This window comes from Nanorana parkeri, unplaced genomic scaffold (genome assembly GCF_000935625.1).
Source record: "Nanorana parkeri isolate BGI_ZX_2015 unplaced genomic scaffold, ASM93562v1 scaffold825, whole genome shotgun sequence".
Classification (NCBI taxonomy): domain Eukaryota; kingdom Metazoa; phylum Chordata; class Amphibia; order Anura; family Dicroglossidae; genus Nanorana; species Nanorana parkeri.
In genome coordinates this window covers 92017-106743 of record NW_017307093.1, presented here as the reverse complement: position 1 = coordinate 106743, position 14727 = coordinate 92017, and the positions used below count along the sequence as shown (strand labels likewise).

The window sequence follows — 14727 nt, the reverse complement described above, 5'->3', positions numbered from 1 at the left end:
AGTTTGTCAATTATATCAAGAAGTCATTGTGAATGTCACTATGATTGCTTGATAATTTAGATATATTTTTGGTTATTATTAGGCTGCCCCAAACTAAGAGACAGCCAATAATAACCTTACAGACACTGACCCTGACATGCACTGCAGCATGTCATGTTCAGATGTTACTAAAGACTTCTAAACAATGCGAATGGTTGCCACAACAATCAGAAGCCCAAAAACAGGCAGCTTTCAGCTTTTGCTGAATGCTTCTATGCTGAAGCATTCAGCAAAATGCAGGTACACATAGGGATTTGCTGAAACACCTGTTTCTGCCAAACAGTTCTAAAAAAGCAACCAAATGACAGCACTGCTTTACATCCAGGACCTTAAAATGACAAACAACAGATCCTGGCAGCTACACTTGTGAGGGTGTGCTCAGTGAGGAAAGACTCTAGGACATATCAGGTACAGCCTAGGTCCTTAAATGGTTACAGCAACTGCAACATAAAATGGCTGGTTACCCATTGAAATTGATCACACTTATTTGACCTAAATCTGAAAGCTGAATGGTTGCTACAGTATGCTGGAAGGAGTGCTTTATTTAATAGGTTCATAAGTGTAGCTGAAGTACTAGTAAAAGCTATTCCTGGCAACCTCTATGCTGAAGCATTCAGAAAAATGCCAGTAGACATCAGGATTTGCTAATCCCAATGTGTACGGCTGCCTAACAGAGATAAGAAGTGTGGTTCACACAGCACTCCAATCACTGTCAGACACCCTATCACTGAAAGCAATCGGGTGTCTGAAAATGCTTAATTCTAGTATTATTGAAGGTCTCGTTAGTGATTCGTTAGTTAGCATTCGGGAGCCCTTAATAGCTGCTCATGTGCAGTGTACGTGAGCAGTCATTTGATCACTTAGTACGTCTCCTCTCACTAAGAGGTTAAAATGCTTGTTTTGTCTGGGAATAATGAAGAGGGTGAATTACTTATATTCTTTGCACCCCCTCAGGCCTCGTTCACACTATATGCAGTGCGTTCCGGCCAGAATTGCCAGCCGCAATGCGAGGCAGTGCGTTCCGGCCAGAATCGGACCGGAACGCACGGCATATGGTGTGAACGAGGCCTCAAGCCGGAACTCCCCTCTGCATCCCTGTTATGTTGGTGGACCTAAACATACTCAGGTACAATGCAGGAACGCTGGTCCTATATTGTACATGATGGCGCTGCAAAGGCAGGTCAATGGGCACGAGGAGCAGTGTCTTTGGGCTGGTCGTGCAGCAGGAAGGAAGCCTGCAGGAGCAAACAAGTATTGCAGCTTGCCCCCTAGACAAAACAAGCATTAAATCATTGCAGTGTATGGGATGGAGAGGGGGTTTGCTTCAACATTAATTTTTTATAGCTCACTAGATGTAAGCATTAAAGTAGCCAGATTTTTGGAAAGACGTTTATAAGATCACCTTTTAGCATTCACCAACAATAGACTTGAATAAAGATTAACAATAATTACAGAAGCATGTTTTTTTCTCCATCCAGTAATTACAAAAAGATAATGAACCGCCTTATTACCTAAGACTTCAAAATGCAGACTATAAATGAGAATTGTTTTTTGCAACGGTTATCAAGGCAGAGCTAATGTAGTTACTGCAACAGCCATGAAAGGCAGCAGCAGGCTATACATTAAAGATAACAAAAATGCTCATTTTTACAAGTAAACCATTACCAATTCTGAAAGGAATAACTACCTGCCCATCCTGTTTAACATACAAATGAACCCGGCTGTCATCTGCTCCACAAGCTAAAATGGCCACTGGAAAGAGAAAACACAGTGAGACAGTTTCATTAAACTAATAAGATAGGCAAGCAAAAAGGCACTGAGGGAACTCTACAATGCTTGCTGAAAGAGACGCTAAACTACCCAATTACACAGGCAGGCAGCTATGCAAGAAGTCAGTCTAAATTTACTAGTAGTAAAGAGCAACAACTGATAAAGGCGCTATCTCAGATACAATGGTAATAAAGAATAAGTTCAACTTTGTGACAAAACTAGAAATCGGCTATAAAATGGTTTAGCTGATTTAATTTTGACTTAATGAATATCAAAAGTTCCAAAATTAGAATTCATAAGCAAACAGCTGAGAGAGACGCTCTCACAATTTCCAATGTGTATATTTGAATGACACTCTGGAAAGTGTGAACCCCATCAAATTTTTTGGGCCTATCTTTAAAGCATTTCCTGACTCCAGAGAAAGGGCGCTCCAGAGAGTCACAAAGGAGTCTATGGTCATAGACTGTGTAGGCATGGCCGGCACAAAGATTTCACTGAATGCTTACAATGCCGAGGTGGACACTTTAAATATGACCAGGGACACCAAATAACTCTACAAATATCCCAGTTTACTTCTGCTTTTTTCTTTCCCTGTGCTCTGACAGTTGCTCATACCAGTACAAACATCTCATTCAAGGATTTTAATTCTACACAATGAGATATTTGCACAACAGGATATAGAAGAAGGAAGGCCACCCCTAGTGATGTGCTTTTAGCTCTCCACAAGTGGCTTCCAGGGAGTATGTCTTAATTAAGCCTATACAAGGACTATCTTTTTCTTGGCGTTTTAGATTGAATTCTTCAATAATTAGACATGCTTTTTGAGAGTGAAGCACAGGAATTACTTACTGCTCCTGGACCTGGAGACATTGAATAACACTATTTGTGTTTTGATTTCTACCATATTAGAACACTTATCCTTGGATCATTTCAATAATATCCTGTGTATTTAGAATTTAACACACAATAAAATTACCAATAGTGACAAAAATATTTGGGTACAAAAAGCAAATTAGAAAAGATACATGTATTTTCCTTATGAGAGGTGAAATCTACACATATTGGCTTTTCTTCCAATTCAGCTTTATTATTCTGTCACAAAGCACACCAATTTCAGAACCCTCTGGTAGAAATAGGCATTGTCTAGGTTATAATATTTTTAGTACACTGGGATACACTGCTACATAGCCAGGACCTTAACTGACAAACTAATAACAGATCCTGGCAGCTACACTTGTGAGTGTGTGCTCAGTGAGGAAAGACTATATCCTGTTGTGCAAATATCTCATATCAGGTACAGCCTAGGTCCTTAAATGGTTAACGCAACTGCAACATAAAAAGACTGGTTACCCATAGAATTTGATCACACCTATTTGACCTAAATCAGAAAGCTGAATGGTTGCTACAGTATGCTGGAAGGAGTGCTTTATTTATTAGATTCAAATGTATGGCTGAACTACTAGTAACAGTTATTCTTGCCAACCTCTACTAGGGCAGACACTGTTCTGTGAATAAACAGAATGTAGAAATGTATTTTCATAATTCTTTAGGAATTGTGTTAAATTATAAATTGACCCCATACTGACTTCACCTTTTAACAATGACATACAACCACTACTTACCCCCAGTACCAGGTAAAAATGATAAGGAGACACCGTGTACAAATCCTTTCCCATATGACAAGGTTTGCAAACATTCAGCTTGAAGAAAACACAAGATAATAAAAAATTAGACATTTTCACATTAAAAAAAACTTGACAGTACAATGCCTAGTAATAGGGATGTCAGGGTGACTTTTAAAGCTGAGGGTACAATTGACATTTTTTGTTTCTTGACTGCTGCAAAGTTTATATACACTATGAAAGTATAGAGCTCATGTCCACAGATATTTAAAGAGTTGTAGTGAGAGTTGTACTAACCAAGCAAAAAAGGTAACAGAATCTACAATGGCTATAGTTGCCAACTCTAGGTTTTTAACATTTTCCTGCTCTGACAAGAATCTGCAAGGCAATATTGTTTATATTATACACTTCCATTTGCCAAGTCTCGTTCAAAAAAATATCTAGAGAGGATATGTTTAGCAGTTTTGAGAAATGTGTATTTCAAGTAGGAAAACAGCTAAAAGGTTAAAAGCCTGGCTCTACGATATATTTTACCAAAAGTAACATCTAATTAAAGTGAGTACCAAAGGTCACAAAAGGCTGCCATCAGATGGAAAATAGCTACGTTCAATGCATTGGTTTCCATTAAAATAAACTGTACTCACATCTTCCAGTCATCCTGGGAAAGAAGTTGCAATAGGACTGATTTTTTTCCCCCCTTTCCAAGAGAAAGTTTGGTTCAAGGTTCCCCCCAGCTCTGCTTACATACCCAAAAGCCTAAGAAGTTGGTCATATGATCCTTGTGCAAACTGCACTTCAACAGAGGTCAAGTGACCAACTACCTAGACTTTTGGTCTTGTAAGCAGCCCCAGAAAAAAAAAGGGTCTTTTTGCATGTGGGTGTACTTAGAGGGTTTCCATTCTAGGACCAGGGGTTGTAGTTACTGTTGACACTTTTTAACGGTTCATAACATACTGCATCATGGAATCATTACACAGTGTAACACACTATGCAAAAATTGCAGAGTTGGGCAGTACATTTTTCAAGCTATTTCCATATGTGTGGCAGTTAGGAACAAAAAAAAAAAAAAAACAGTCACATTTTTTAATAAATATGGCTATGTGTATATTTGTCCCAACATAAGTACCAGCACCATCCTTCGTAATTTTCTCCCATTGTGAAAGCAGGCGAAACTGCAGCAACATTTACAAATAAAAAAAAAAATACCCCCACTGTTAAGGAGGGGCGGGATTCATTAGTCTAGGCTCAAATTCTATGAAGTGGCCTATTCGGAAATCACAATTACTAGAATGGGTCTACAAACCTAAACTTCCTAAATTTACAAAAAAACTCACGTTTATATACCAACAACATTAAAATACACGAAAAAGTACACTATAAAACCATCCATATTATCCTCTTTATTTCTGAACACCTCATCCACCATCTTGAACATCCACCTAACACAAAACTCTTCAGACAATCTAGAATTTAAAAGATGGGGTGCACCCAAGTGCATTTCTTTATTTTATATTAGGAGCATCCGATATAACAAGTTGTATAGCGAGTTATTTGTAATCCACATTTATAAATCACAGCAGAATTATGATCATCACTGAAAGACGGAATATGCCATATCCATGCAAGACTTAAAATGAGCCATGAGCTGTAGTGTTTGCAAACGCCATTGTCCATAACTGAAAATATAGCATAAATTAACTCTTAGCCTTAACAAATACACCATCCAGGACCACAGATGACAGGTGTTTGTAAGGACAATTGGCTGCAGTTTATTGCCACTGTGCTTAGGAACCAGCCTAGGTTCCCTTAAATGTCCCCAGCCTGGTAAACCTTTAACCCTGCAAAGTAATATTTTACATTTTTAATTTTTTTTTATTATTATTATTATTAGATTTATTTATTTTGATTTAAAATTTTAAAAACTGTTTTTTTACTTTACTTTGACTGCTATCACATGAGGGGGCTTACAAGCCCCCCATGTGATAGCAGATGGTGGTGACAGGTACTCTTTAAGGTGATGCTGGGGGTCCAAAAGACCCCCAGTGTCACCTTTACACTGGAAATAAGCTATTGAAGTGCAGATCGCACATCAATAGCTTATAGCTGGGCTGCAGGAGCCCAGAACTGACAGCCCAGGGACCGGAAGTGATGCAATCTGCATCGCTCCCGGTCCCATAGAACGGGGAGGGGATCGATGAACGGAAGTTCGTCGACCTCCTCCCCAGCTCCCCGCGGACACAAAGATCGCCGGTCCCGGGCCCGTAGGAGGGGCAACGGAGCCCGGGAAGCACGGCGGGGGTGTCCGGCGGGGGGGGCGGCCCCTTCTTCGGGACACAGAAGCGATCTGGCGACAGGTAAGTCGCCAGAATCGCTTCTGTTGTAAAGCCGACAGTCGGCTCTACAAGTTTAAACAGACTCCCGGCGGCAAAAGTCGCCGGGAGTCTGTTTAAACAGCCCCGATGCTGGCGACGTACACTGTATGTCGTCAGTCACGAAGGGGTTAATGCAAAATGCTTACAGAAATAATACCCTGAAACACCATTAGTTTTGTTAGCAAGTATTTTAACACTTCCCCCTCAAAATTGACTGATCCTAATCCATTCCTATAACAAGCATATTACATTCACTCACCGACCATAAAATAGCTGTTTTTTTATATTTCTGCTTTGATCTAGCATTAGGAATAGTAAACTTGGAGAGACCTTTGGTCTTCATTTCTTTTAAAATGTTGTCATCTTCTTTGATCTCTTCTTTTTCTTTCACAAGATAATACATTCCATAATAAAATAATTAATTAATGAAGTATAACATATTGATTTGCAAATGTTGCTACAGAAATAGGCGTCTCAGATTTTCTTTCCAAAATATATCTAACATAAGGAGCCATTACACATTTCTTTTCATTTAGCCTGTTGAAGTCAGAATTTCACATTTTCTTAACTCAAGCTCATTAATTTATGCCCTAACTCTTCTAAAGGTTAAGAATAAAAGAAAACTTTATCCCTAGCCGAACTGACAACAGTTCCTAGGTAACAACAGTAAAACTATTAGGGTAGGTTCACACTACATCCAGTGTGTTCCAGCATGGTTAGTGGTCGGAACAAACTGGAATTAAAGGCTCCCGCATTCTTGGGTGGGAGGTGGCGTGGTGATAGCATTCATGCCCAGCCCACAGTGCTATGCACTATTTTTTGCGATCACACCACATTGGAACGCAGGCATTGCTGTATCACGCGTTCTGGTGCAGACTATAACACTGCGGGCGGGGAGCATGTCTGTACTGCAATTGACATGAATGGCACCACCACATGGGAGGCATAAATTATGTGATCCAGTGCATTCCGACCACTAACCGTGCTGGAACGCATTGGATGTGATGTAAACCTGCCCTAATGGTTGTAAAAGTCTGATGAAATAGACAATTTTTCTCCCGATTCCTTCTCTTAGCTGTAACAACTTTGCATACATTGTATTCTTGGAAACATCTGTGTGCAATGCAAAAGCAGCTGAATAAAACAAATCTACAGTCACTAAAACAGTCTGCAAGTCCATTTTCATAGTTTCTAGTTTGGCTTTCTCAGCAAATCCCTGTGTGAGCTCTCTTGAATGGTTCACTTGACTCAAACATTGATGCAATGCCTTGTGAGATGGTGGGATTAGGACAGCAGAAATTGCTCTAACTGATTCTAGCAATAATTGTTTTTTTCTTGTGGCTAACAGCATTGTAAGGAATTTCACCTCTCTTTTCTTTTTCTCTGATCTGTTTGACCAAGAATCTCCATCACTTTTATTTGTAAAGGGCAGAGCAGATTCTACTTAGTTGTTTTTTCATTTTCTATTCCTAGGTTTTTTTGCTGTGAATTTTTCCAACATATGACCAGGACTTTAATAATAAAAGAAAAGGATAGTTCCTTTCTGCTGTAATACCCTTGACTTTAGTTTCACTACTTTTGGGTGTGGTATTACACATTTCCCTACTCTGTTCTCCATTCTAAACAGATGCACTGAATTGAGGAGTGTTTGGCTTAATTTGTCTAATTGTCTAATTGTATCAATAAAAGTTGAAACTTCTTGTAGGGTCCATTTCTTTGTAGCTATTGCAAGAGAAGTTGGATCCGAAAATTTTAACTTGGTCTGGTGCAACCTCCATAAGCATTCTATATGCCTGTTCAAATGTCTTCATTTAAGTATATGCATCACCATTACTTGAGTATTTTAAGGGCAGTAGGAGTCTCTTCTCCTATTGAGAACATTGTCAACTGCTTAATCTGTCTAACTTAGTGAGATGTAATATCTTCATCTATTACCATTGGAGATTTTAGTCTCTCATTTTACCGACATGGTAGCCAAGCCTTATACCATAAAGTTTGCTGTTCATTTCTTTCTCTGCATTGCTGCATGATGTTGAAAATAGTCTTCTATACTGGACTGTGATTCTGGTATAAAAAAGTCTGTTGTTTACTTTTGCTACCTCCTGCTTTTATATTTGCAGAAATTGTCTTTACATTATCCCATAATTCATAAAACAGTCTACATTATATTTAAATCTAATTCTGCAGATCATCTATATGCTCAACCAAAATCTCACAATGAGCACATTCACTATCATCCTGCTGTTACTCTTTTGTCTGATCTAATCTGACTTTTATTCCATGTGCATTCTTGCAAACACTATGAACAGGATTAATATCCATCAAGTTATTAAATATTTTGACAATTTCACTGCATTCCTAACCTTTCTCTTCAATGTGTTTACATTAAAAAAAGCCGCTTTTCCATTCTCCTATGATCATGTGAGCACTACTCCCAAAGATTGCACCATAATGCAGCATCAGATTTATTATCATGCAAACTTTACATTCAAATTTACTCTCAGCAGCCAAAAGTAAAAAAAATCAATATTCACTCAATTAATAGGGCTTTTTTTTCCTGTATTGTGTATCCTCCCTCTATGGCGAGATGTTTGCTGTTTTGTCACCACAGGGTGCAGTCTTTCCACACACATTTCTTCTCACCTTTCAGATTCTTCAAGTTCTTTCAAGGCTTCTGGCTTAAAGTGACATTAAACCCTCAGATTTTTTAACATAAACCAATACTGTAATGTGTGCCTTACTGTAATCCATGGTAGTTTCCCTTCTCTTTGCTGCTCTTCCTTTTAAATCTGTATCTCTTCTCATGCTTGGGGATAACTTCCCTTTGCAGCTGAGTGCCTCTTCCTGTAGTGCTGGCTCAGGTTGTGAACCTTCACACAGACACCATGTATCCATTCCAGAGACAAGGCAGTCTGCTGCAAAACAGAAGTTCTGTCACACATGTGCTTTCCTGTTGTAAAAATCTTGCCTGAGCCCCATCACCCCTTACCACTGCACATGCCACCACCCTAACCTCCCACTGACTACTGTACTGCCACCATTGCAACCTCCCTATCTCCAACCTTGCTAAAACAGACACACTTTTAATAATAAATAAAAAGAAAATGCATTTTGCTGCACCCTGTATTTAATTCCAGACTGTCAAAATGGGGGGGTGTAGTACTAGTAATACAGATGGTAGATGAGATGGTAGATGAGGCATTTGGGAATGACAGCAATAAGAGGACCTAGCTGAAAGTTTTTTTTAATCTTTTGGTATAAAAGATTGTAAGCTCAATATTTTTTTTGCTGTTTTATAGGTTTCAGTGACTTATTCTTTCAGGTATTTGAGCCCCATTACCGCCTACTAATGCAGGTGGGAAAAATTCTGACAATATGGTCGGGATCCATATAGCCAAAGCCAGCTGAACCCCTTCCCTGTCTGTCCCATTGCGGGGGGTGGCTTTGTCAGTGCAGGGAGAAGACAGTGAGCTGAGTTATCGGTTCTGCAAATCAAGCCAATCCACAGTTTGCATATTAATTGAAACTGGTTTCTGTATAGTTGTAATAAGAGTTGTAGAATTGTTTTTTACAACATATAGGTAATGCATTTTCTCATAAGCCAACATGAAGTATATTAGCCTGCAAAAAACAGTATGTCAGTACTGGATTACTGTATATCACCCTGACAGACATGAACAATGCAACACCATCCACTGATGTAATCTGAAAAAGAATAATTGCAGTTAAAATGAGAAAAAGAAGAAAAAAATACATACTTTTTGACTGTTTTCTTAACCATATTCGAACAGTGGAGTCAGAGGCAGCCGATGCCACAAGAAGGTCATCCTCAGATTCTGCTGGCCTATAGACAGCATGAACTGCACATACAGCTTCAGTGTGACCTTCCAGCACATCCTTGTGTACACACTGCAGAGTAGACAAAAAAACAGCTCTGAAATCATTATTCACAATGCTCTAGACCTTTTTTTTTTTCAGCAATTGAAACCCTGACAGTAAACCATATGGCACAAGTAAGCAGGAAAGTCTCAAATATTATTGGTTCCAGGTAATTTTGAGAAGAGCATAGGTGATATGATTCATTATCTAGAGCAGGCCTTCTTAAACTTTTTCTCGTGACCCCTTTTTGGCCAAGGAAATTTTTACATGACCCCCAGCATCGGACGGTGTCTCTCTCTCTCTCCCCTCTTTCCACCCAGCGTCATTCGGTGTCTCTCTCCTCCTCCCCCCCGCGTCGGTCAGTGGCTCTCTCCTCCTCTCCCCTTTCCAGAGCATCAGTCAGTGTCGCTCTCCTCCTCCCTTCCCCCCAGGGTCGGTCAGTGTCTCTCTCCCCCATCCCCATCAGTCGGTGTCTCTCTCTCTCTCCCCTCTTTCCACCCAGCGTCATTCGGTGTCTCTCTCCTCCTCCCTAACTACCCCCCCCACCCCTTACCTTTACCTCCAGCAGCTGTGCTCCGCTTCTGCTGGGTCAAAAAAGCTCCGCCCCTGAAAAAAAACCTTCCTGCGTGTACGTGCTCAGAAAGGTACCAAGTGCACAAGGGGGTCCCGCGACCTTAACAATTACACTGCACATATTAAATGACAATGAAAAAATCTTGCTTGGAGCTCAGGCCTCCACCGCCGCCTGAGCCCCTCACACAAGTGCTGGCTGTACCCCCCTGATGGTGGCCCTGGCCGGGGATTCAGATTGCAACCCCCCCATTCACATGCAGGACCCCATATGGGGTCGCGACCCACACTTTAAAAAGCCCTGATCTAGAGCACTCTGGCTTGCTTTTTTGGTGGCACGCCACACAGTGTAAATACAACAAATGTCATCAGTTTGGAAGCTAGCAAGAAATATTTCTATTTATTTTTTACTGTCTCAGTTGCTTAGGTCAAATAGGTCTCTATAATCAATCGAAAAGTCAGAAAAGTTGGGGTTTTTTAGGCAGCCGACTGACAACTTGCACACCAAGAATTTCTTGAAAAAGTATATTTTAATTGATTAAAAAGCAAATAGAATTGATAAAATTGACAACATGATTCCCCTATAAACTCACTCCACATTGATTAAATTCATTCATATGTAGATGACAATCAGAATTCTTGTGCAATTGAACATGATTGAAAAAGCATGATTGAAAAGTTCATAATTACATAACATGATTTATATAATGGAAGATGATGGAGGAGCTTGATTTTCTCAACGTTTCGCACTAGATAGCGCTTCTTCAGGAGATGAAGAGGGAGGTTGTCCTTGGAGTCTGTGTGCATCCCAGTCGTTCACCCTGGCTCAGACCGTGAAGGAATAAAAGCAAATGGCAAGGAGGGGATTGCCATTTGCTTTTATTCCTTCACGGTCAGAGTGTACAGCCTGCAGGGCTGTATTAGCTGCTGGGGGCACGATATCGAGAGAGAGGAACGGTTACCTTACTACGCTGACTGTCAAAGTTTTGTTATCTACTCCCAATTTTTTGCGAGGAGTGGTACCCCCGCCATCTCCCGATTGGGTCTGCCTCTACTGGGGTCTTGGGCCTCTTTTCATTTTCTCTCTCCTCTTTCTCCCCTCCTTGCCATTTGCTTTTATTCCTTCACGGTCTGAGCCAGGGTGAACGACTGGGATGCACACAGACTCCAAGGACAACCTCCCTCTTCATCTCCTGAAGAAGCGCTATCTAGTGCGAAACGTTGAGAAAATCAAGCTCCTCCATCATCTTCCATTATATAAATCATGTTATGTAATTATGAACTTTTCAATCATGCTTTTTCAATCATGTTCAATTGCACAAGAATTCTGATTGTCATCTACATATGAATGAATTTAATCAATGTGGAGTGAGTTTATAGGGGAATCATGTTGTCAATTTTATCAATTCTATTTGCTTTTTAATCAATTAAAATATACTTTTTCAAGAAATTCTTGGTGTGCAAGTTGTCAGTCGGCTGCCTAAAAAACCCCAACTTTTCTGACTTTTCGATATACGACTCTCAGGGGTGTTGGCATCCTAAGCCTTGATCCAGGTCACTGTCTTTTCAAATCTCTATAATCAATGAACAGTTCTGCTGATTTCCACCTTTGTGACAGAAGAAGAGCTCTGCTACAACATAGCAAAGGAATTTCAGAGAAAAAAAAAAAAGAAAAATCAGAGCTGACCCACTGATGCATATGTCACAATTTGTTTTCTACAATCTTAAAAGAAAAACGGTTATGATGGGTTTTTTTTAAAGCAAATGGTAAAAAGATACCAGAATTTGCCTTTAAATCTAGGACTAGGAGTCAATCAATTTCTGCCAGCAGTAAGAGTGGAAAGCAGGCAAGCAGAGGGATGACTCATATGTGTGCTCCTGTTTGTGATCTTTGTAATCAACAGGACAGTGGTGTGTCCTAGATTAACTGTACTGATGGAGAGCAGTGAAGGACCAGAACCTGCAGTCTGTCTCTGCTTGGGACTGTAGCAAAAATACGGTTTGTTTCTTTTTAGATGGAACTTGAATCTGATTTTCAGAAAGAAAAGAAAATTAGGTTTGGATCACAGCTTAAAAACCCCTAGGCAAGATAAGCTATGTTAGATAAGATACATTTGGGAAGAACTGAAGCAAATTAAGAGGCAAAAGCACATTATTTGCCTAACCTGGATTTAGTTGTTCCCCTAAGAACATTCCAGTAAGAATGCCATTTTAATAATATATCCGTTTCTTGACCAAAGTGGTATTTGGGGACAATTTATTAAGTCATAAAAGGAGAACTATGATGCAAGTGATTTCCACTCATCCTAATAGTTAGAGCCGATCTGTGACAAAGAAGCTGTCACAGGTCGCCTCTATTGATGGGGAATTGAGCAGAAACATGCACCCATCTGCTTACGTCCCGATAGTCTCCCTACAGTGAGCAGTGACTGACAGGGGCGGGCACAGCTGACTCTGCCTTTGGATAGGCAGAGTCAGCTGTCACTCACGCACCTGGGTGGATCTCGACAGTATTGTCGGGATCCGTGCCGGCTGCGGCGCTCTCAGTATACCGCAGGCATAAGCCCGCAATATACTGAGCTTTGGGTCACGGGAGGAGGTTTGTACATGTCATCCCATGACCCTAAAAAAAAATATGGGGAAAAAAACCTCTTACCCCATAGTTCTTTTTTAAACTTTCAGCTCAAATCAGCTTAACACATTTCAGGTACATCAAACAGTGTGTAAAGACTTTAAGAAAGAGGACCTCTGCACAGAGGCCAATGCTCCCATAAAGAGAGCAAGGGTCCTTTCCTGCAACATGCTGGCAGGGGATAGGCTTCTCTACTCAGGGTGTGCCAGCTTTCTAAAGAAAATGAACTGTACGACTTTGCGCACCTTTTCTTTTGATGCAACTAGAATGTATTTAGCAGATTTAAAACTAAAAATTCAATTAAGGGTCTGCCAAGGAAAAGACTTAGGCAAGTAAATTAGCCAACAGAATGCAGATTATTCTTTTGGCATTATTTCATTGAGCAGGTGAATTTGGGCTGAGTGAATTCAAAGGACACTGCTATACATTCCTTTTCCAATAAGACAAAATTTTATCAGGTAATGTATTACTTGATTAAGTGTGTAAAATCACTTGTAGTATATGTCCACAGGAGCACAAGAATCTTAACAGGCCGAGTTATTGACTGATTGACTCAAGACTGTAGAAGGGTGTGGAGGCAAACTGGGAACCAACCAAAGCCAGGGGAGAAAAGAAGGGTGTGAAGGAACAGTGGAAAGGCAGCATACTTAGAGAAGGATCTGGTTATGGACTGGGGAAAGGGATTAGGAGATTGTAAATCAAAGAGCAAGTGGATAATGTACATGGAATCCAGATAGCAAAATTGGAAATAATAGTACCCGAGTTGGCTATGTGGAACATTGGCAGAGAAGCCAGAGAGGTTGGCAGATGAGAATTTGATCATGGACCAGGGTTAGAGAAGGCTGAGCTGGAGATAATCATGGGTGTGAAGGAGGCATAGCAGTAGATTATCATGGTCAGGGAAGGAAAGCAGAAAGTTGGCACCAAGTCATAGAAAGGATTGATTATGGTCAGGAGTAAGGATAGAGAAGGAGGAGTTCATCCCAGCAGGAAAGCAGATTTATGATATATACTAAATTGCGATACAGGAATTAGACATACACTAAGGATATAACTGCATGCTCTCGTGGTACATTTATTTCTGTGCCTTTAGCCAGTTTCACGGCAAATAGAATAGTTAATAAATTTTCTCTGGATGTGTTGAGTGGTGATACAGCTGTCTGGACATGCCAGAGCACACCAACAAAAAAAAGGGTGGGGCTTAGCATAAATCGAATAATAGCCTGGATAGGTCTCCTTTAACATGCTGACGAAATTAAAATGATTTCACTTCCAGTTTTATAGCACATATCTCAATAAATAATTTAGGAAATATTAGATCCAGCTAAACCCAACATGTCTAAAGCTAGACACACACATTACAAATCGGACTCTTTGATCATCTTTAGATTTACCAAAATCTATCTATTGTGAGGGTGTACCTTAAAGTGTTTGTGACTTAGTTTCCCCAATTTGGATAAAGTAGGGAAAGGTTAGCAACCCTGTCAAATTATTGTGGTGTCCCCACTGGGAAGAATCATCCTCTCTGCCTTAGTGACCATTTAATACATTAAATATACTTTAAAAACTTTGTTAACTTCTTTTTTTTTTGCCATCGGTATGCCCACTGGTTAGAGAGACTTTTCTCTTTTTCTGATGTTTTATTGAGGTTTTTCAAAAGTATACAATACACAGAAAGTAGTGGGCGATAAACAATAAGGAACAAAAAAGGAAATCATTAATACAGGTACTTAAAAATTGTCAAAAGAAATGTCACAATCGATACTTAAGGAGACTTTTAATGAGATTATAACATGCTTGCCAGCTCTGGCCATATGTGCATTTCCAATATGCAACTGCTTTT

At 40.0% G+C, this 14727-nt stretch overlaps 1 protein-coding gene across 2 annotated transcripts in view; it reads right to left on the bottom strand.

Moving 5' to 3' along the window:
- Positions 1–14727, bottom strand: part of ELP2 (elongator acetyltransferase complex subunit 2) — a 111477-nt gene that overhangs the window by 79309 nt on the left and 17441 nt on the right. For both annotated transcript variants that reach the window (XM_018565261.1, XM_018565260.1), the window contains 3 exons: positions 9562–9712; positions 3432–3509; positions 1727–1791 (listed from right to left, as the gene is read on the bottom strand). In XM_018565261.1, the coding sequence (XP_018420763.1) occupies positions 1727–1791; positions 3432–3509; positions 9562–9712 (294 nt within the window). The remainder of the gene's footprint in view (positions 1–1726; positions 1792–3431; positions 3510–9561; positions 9713–14727) is intronic.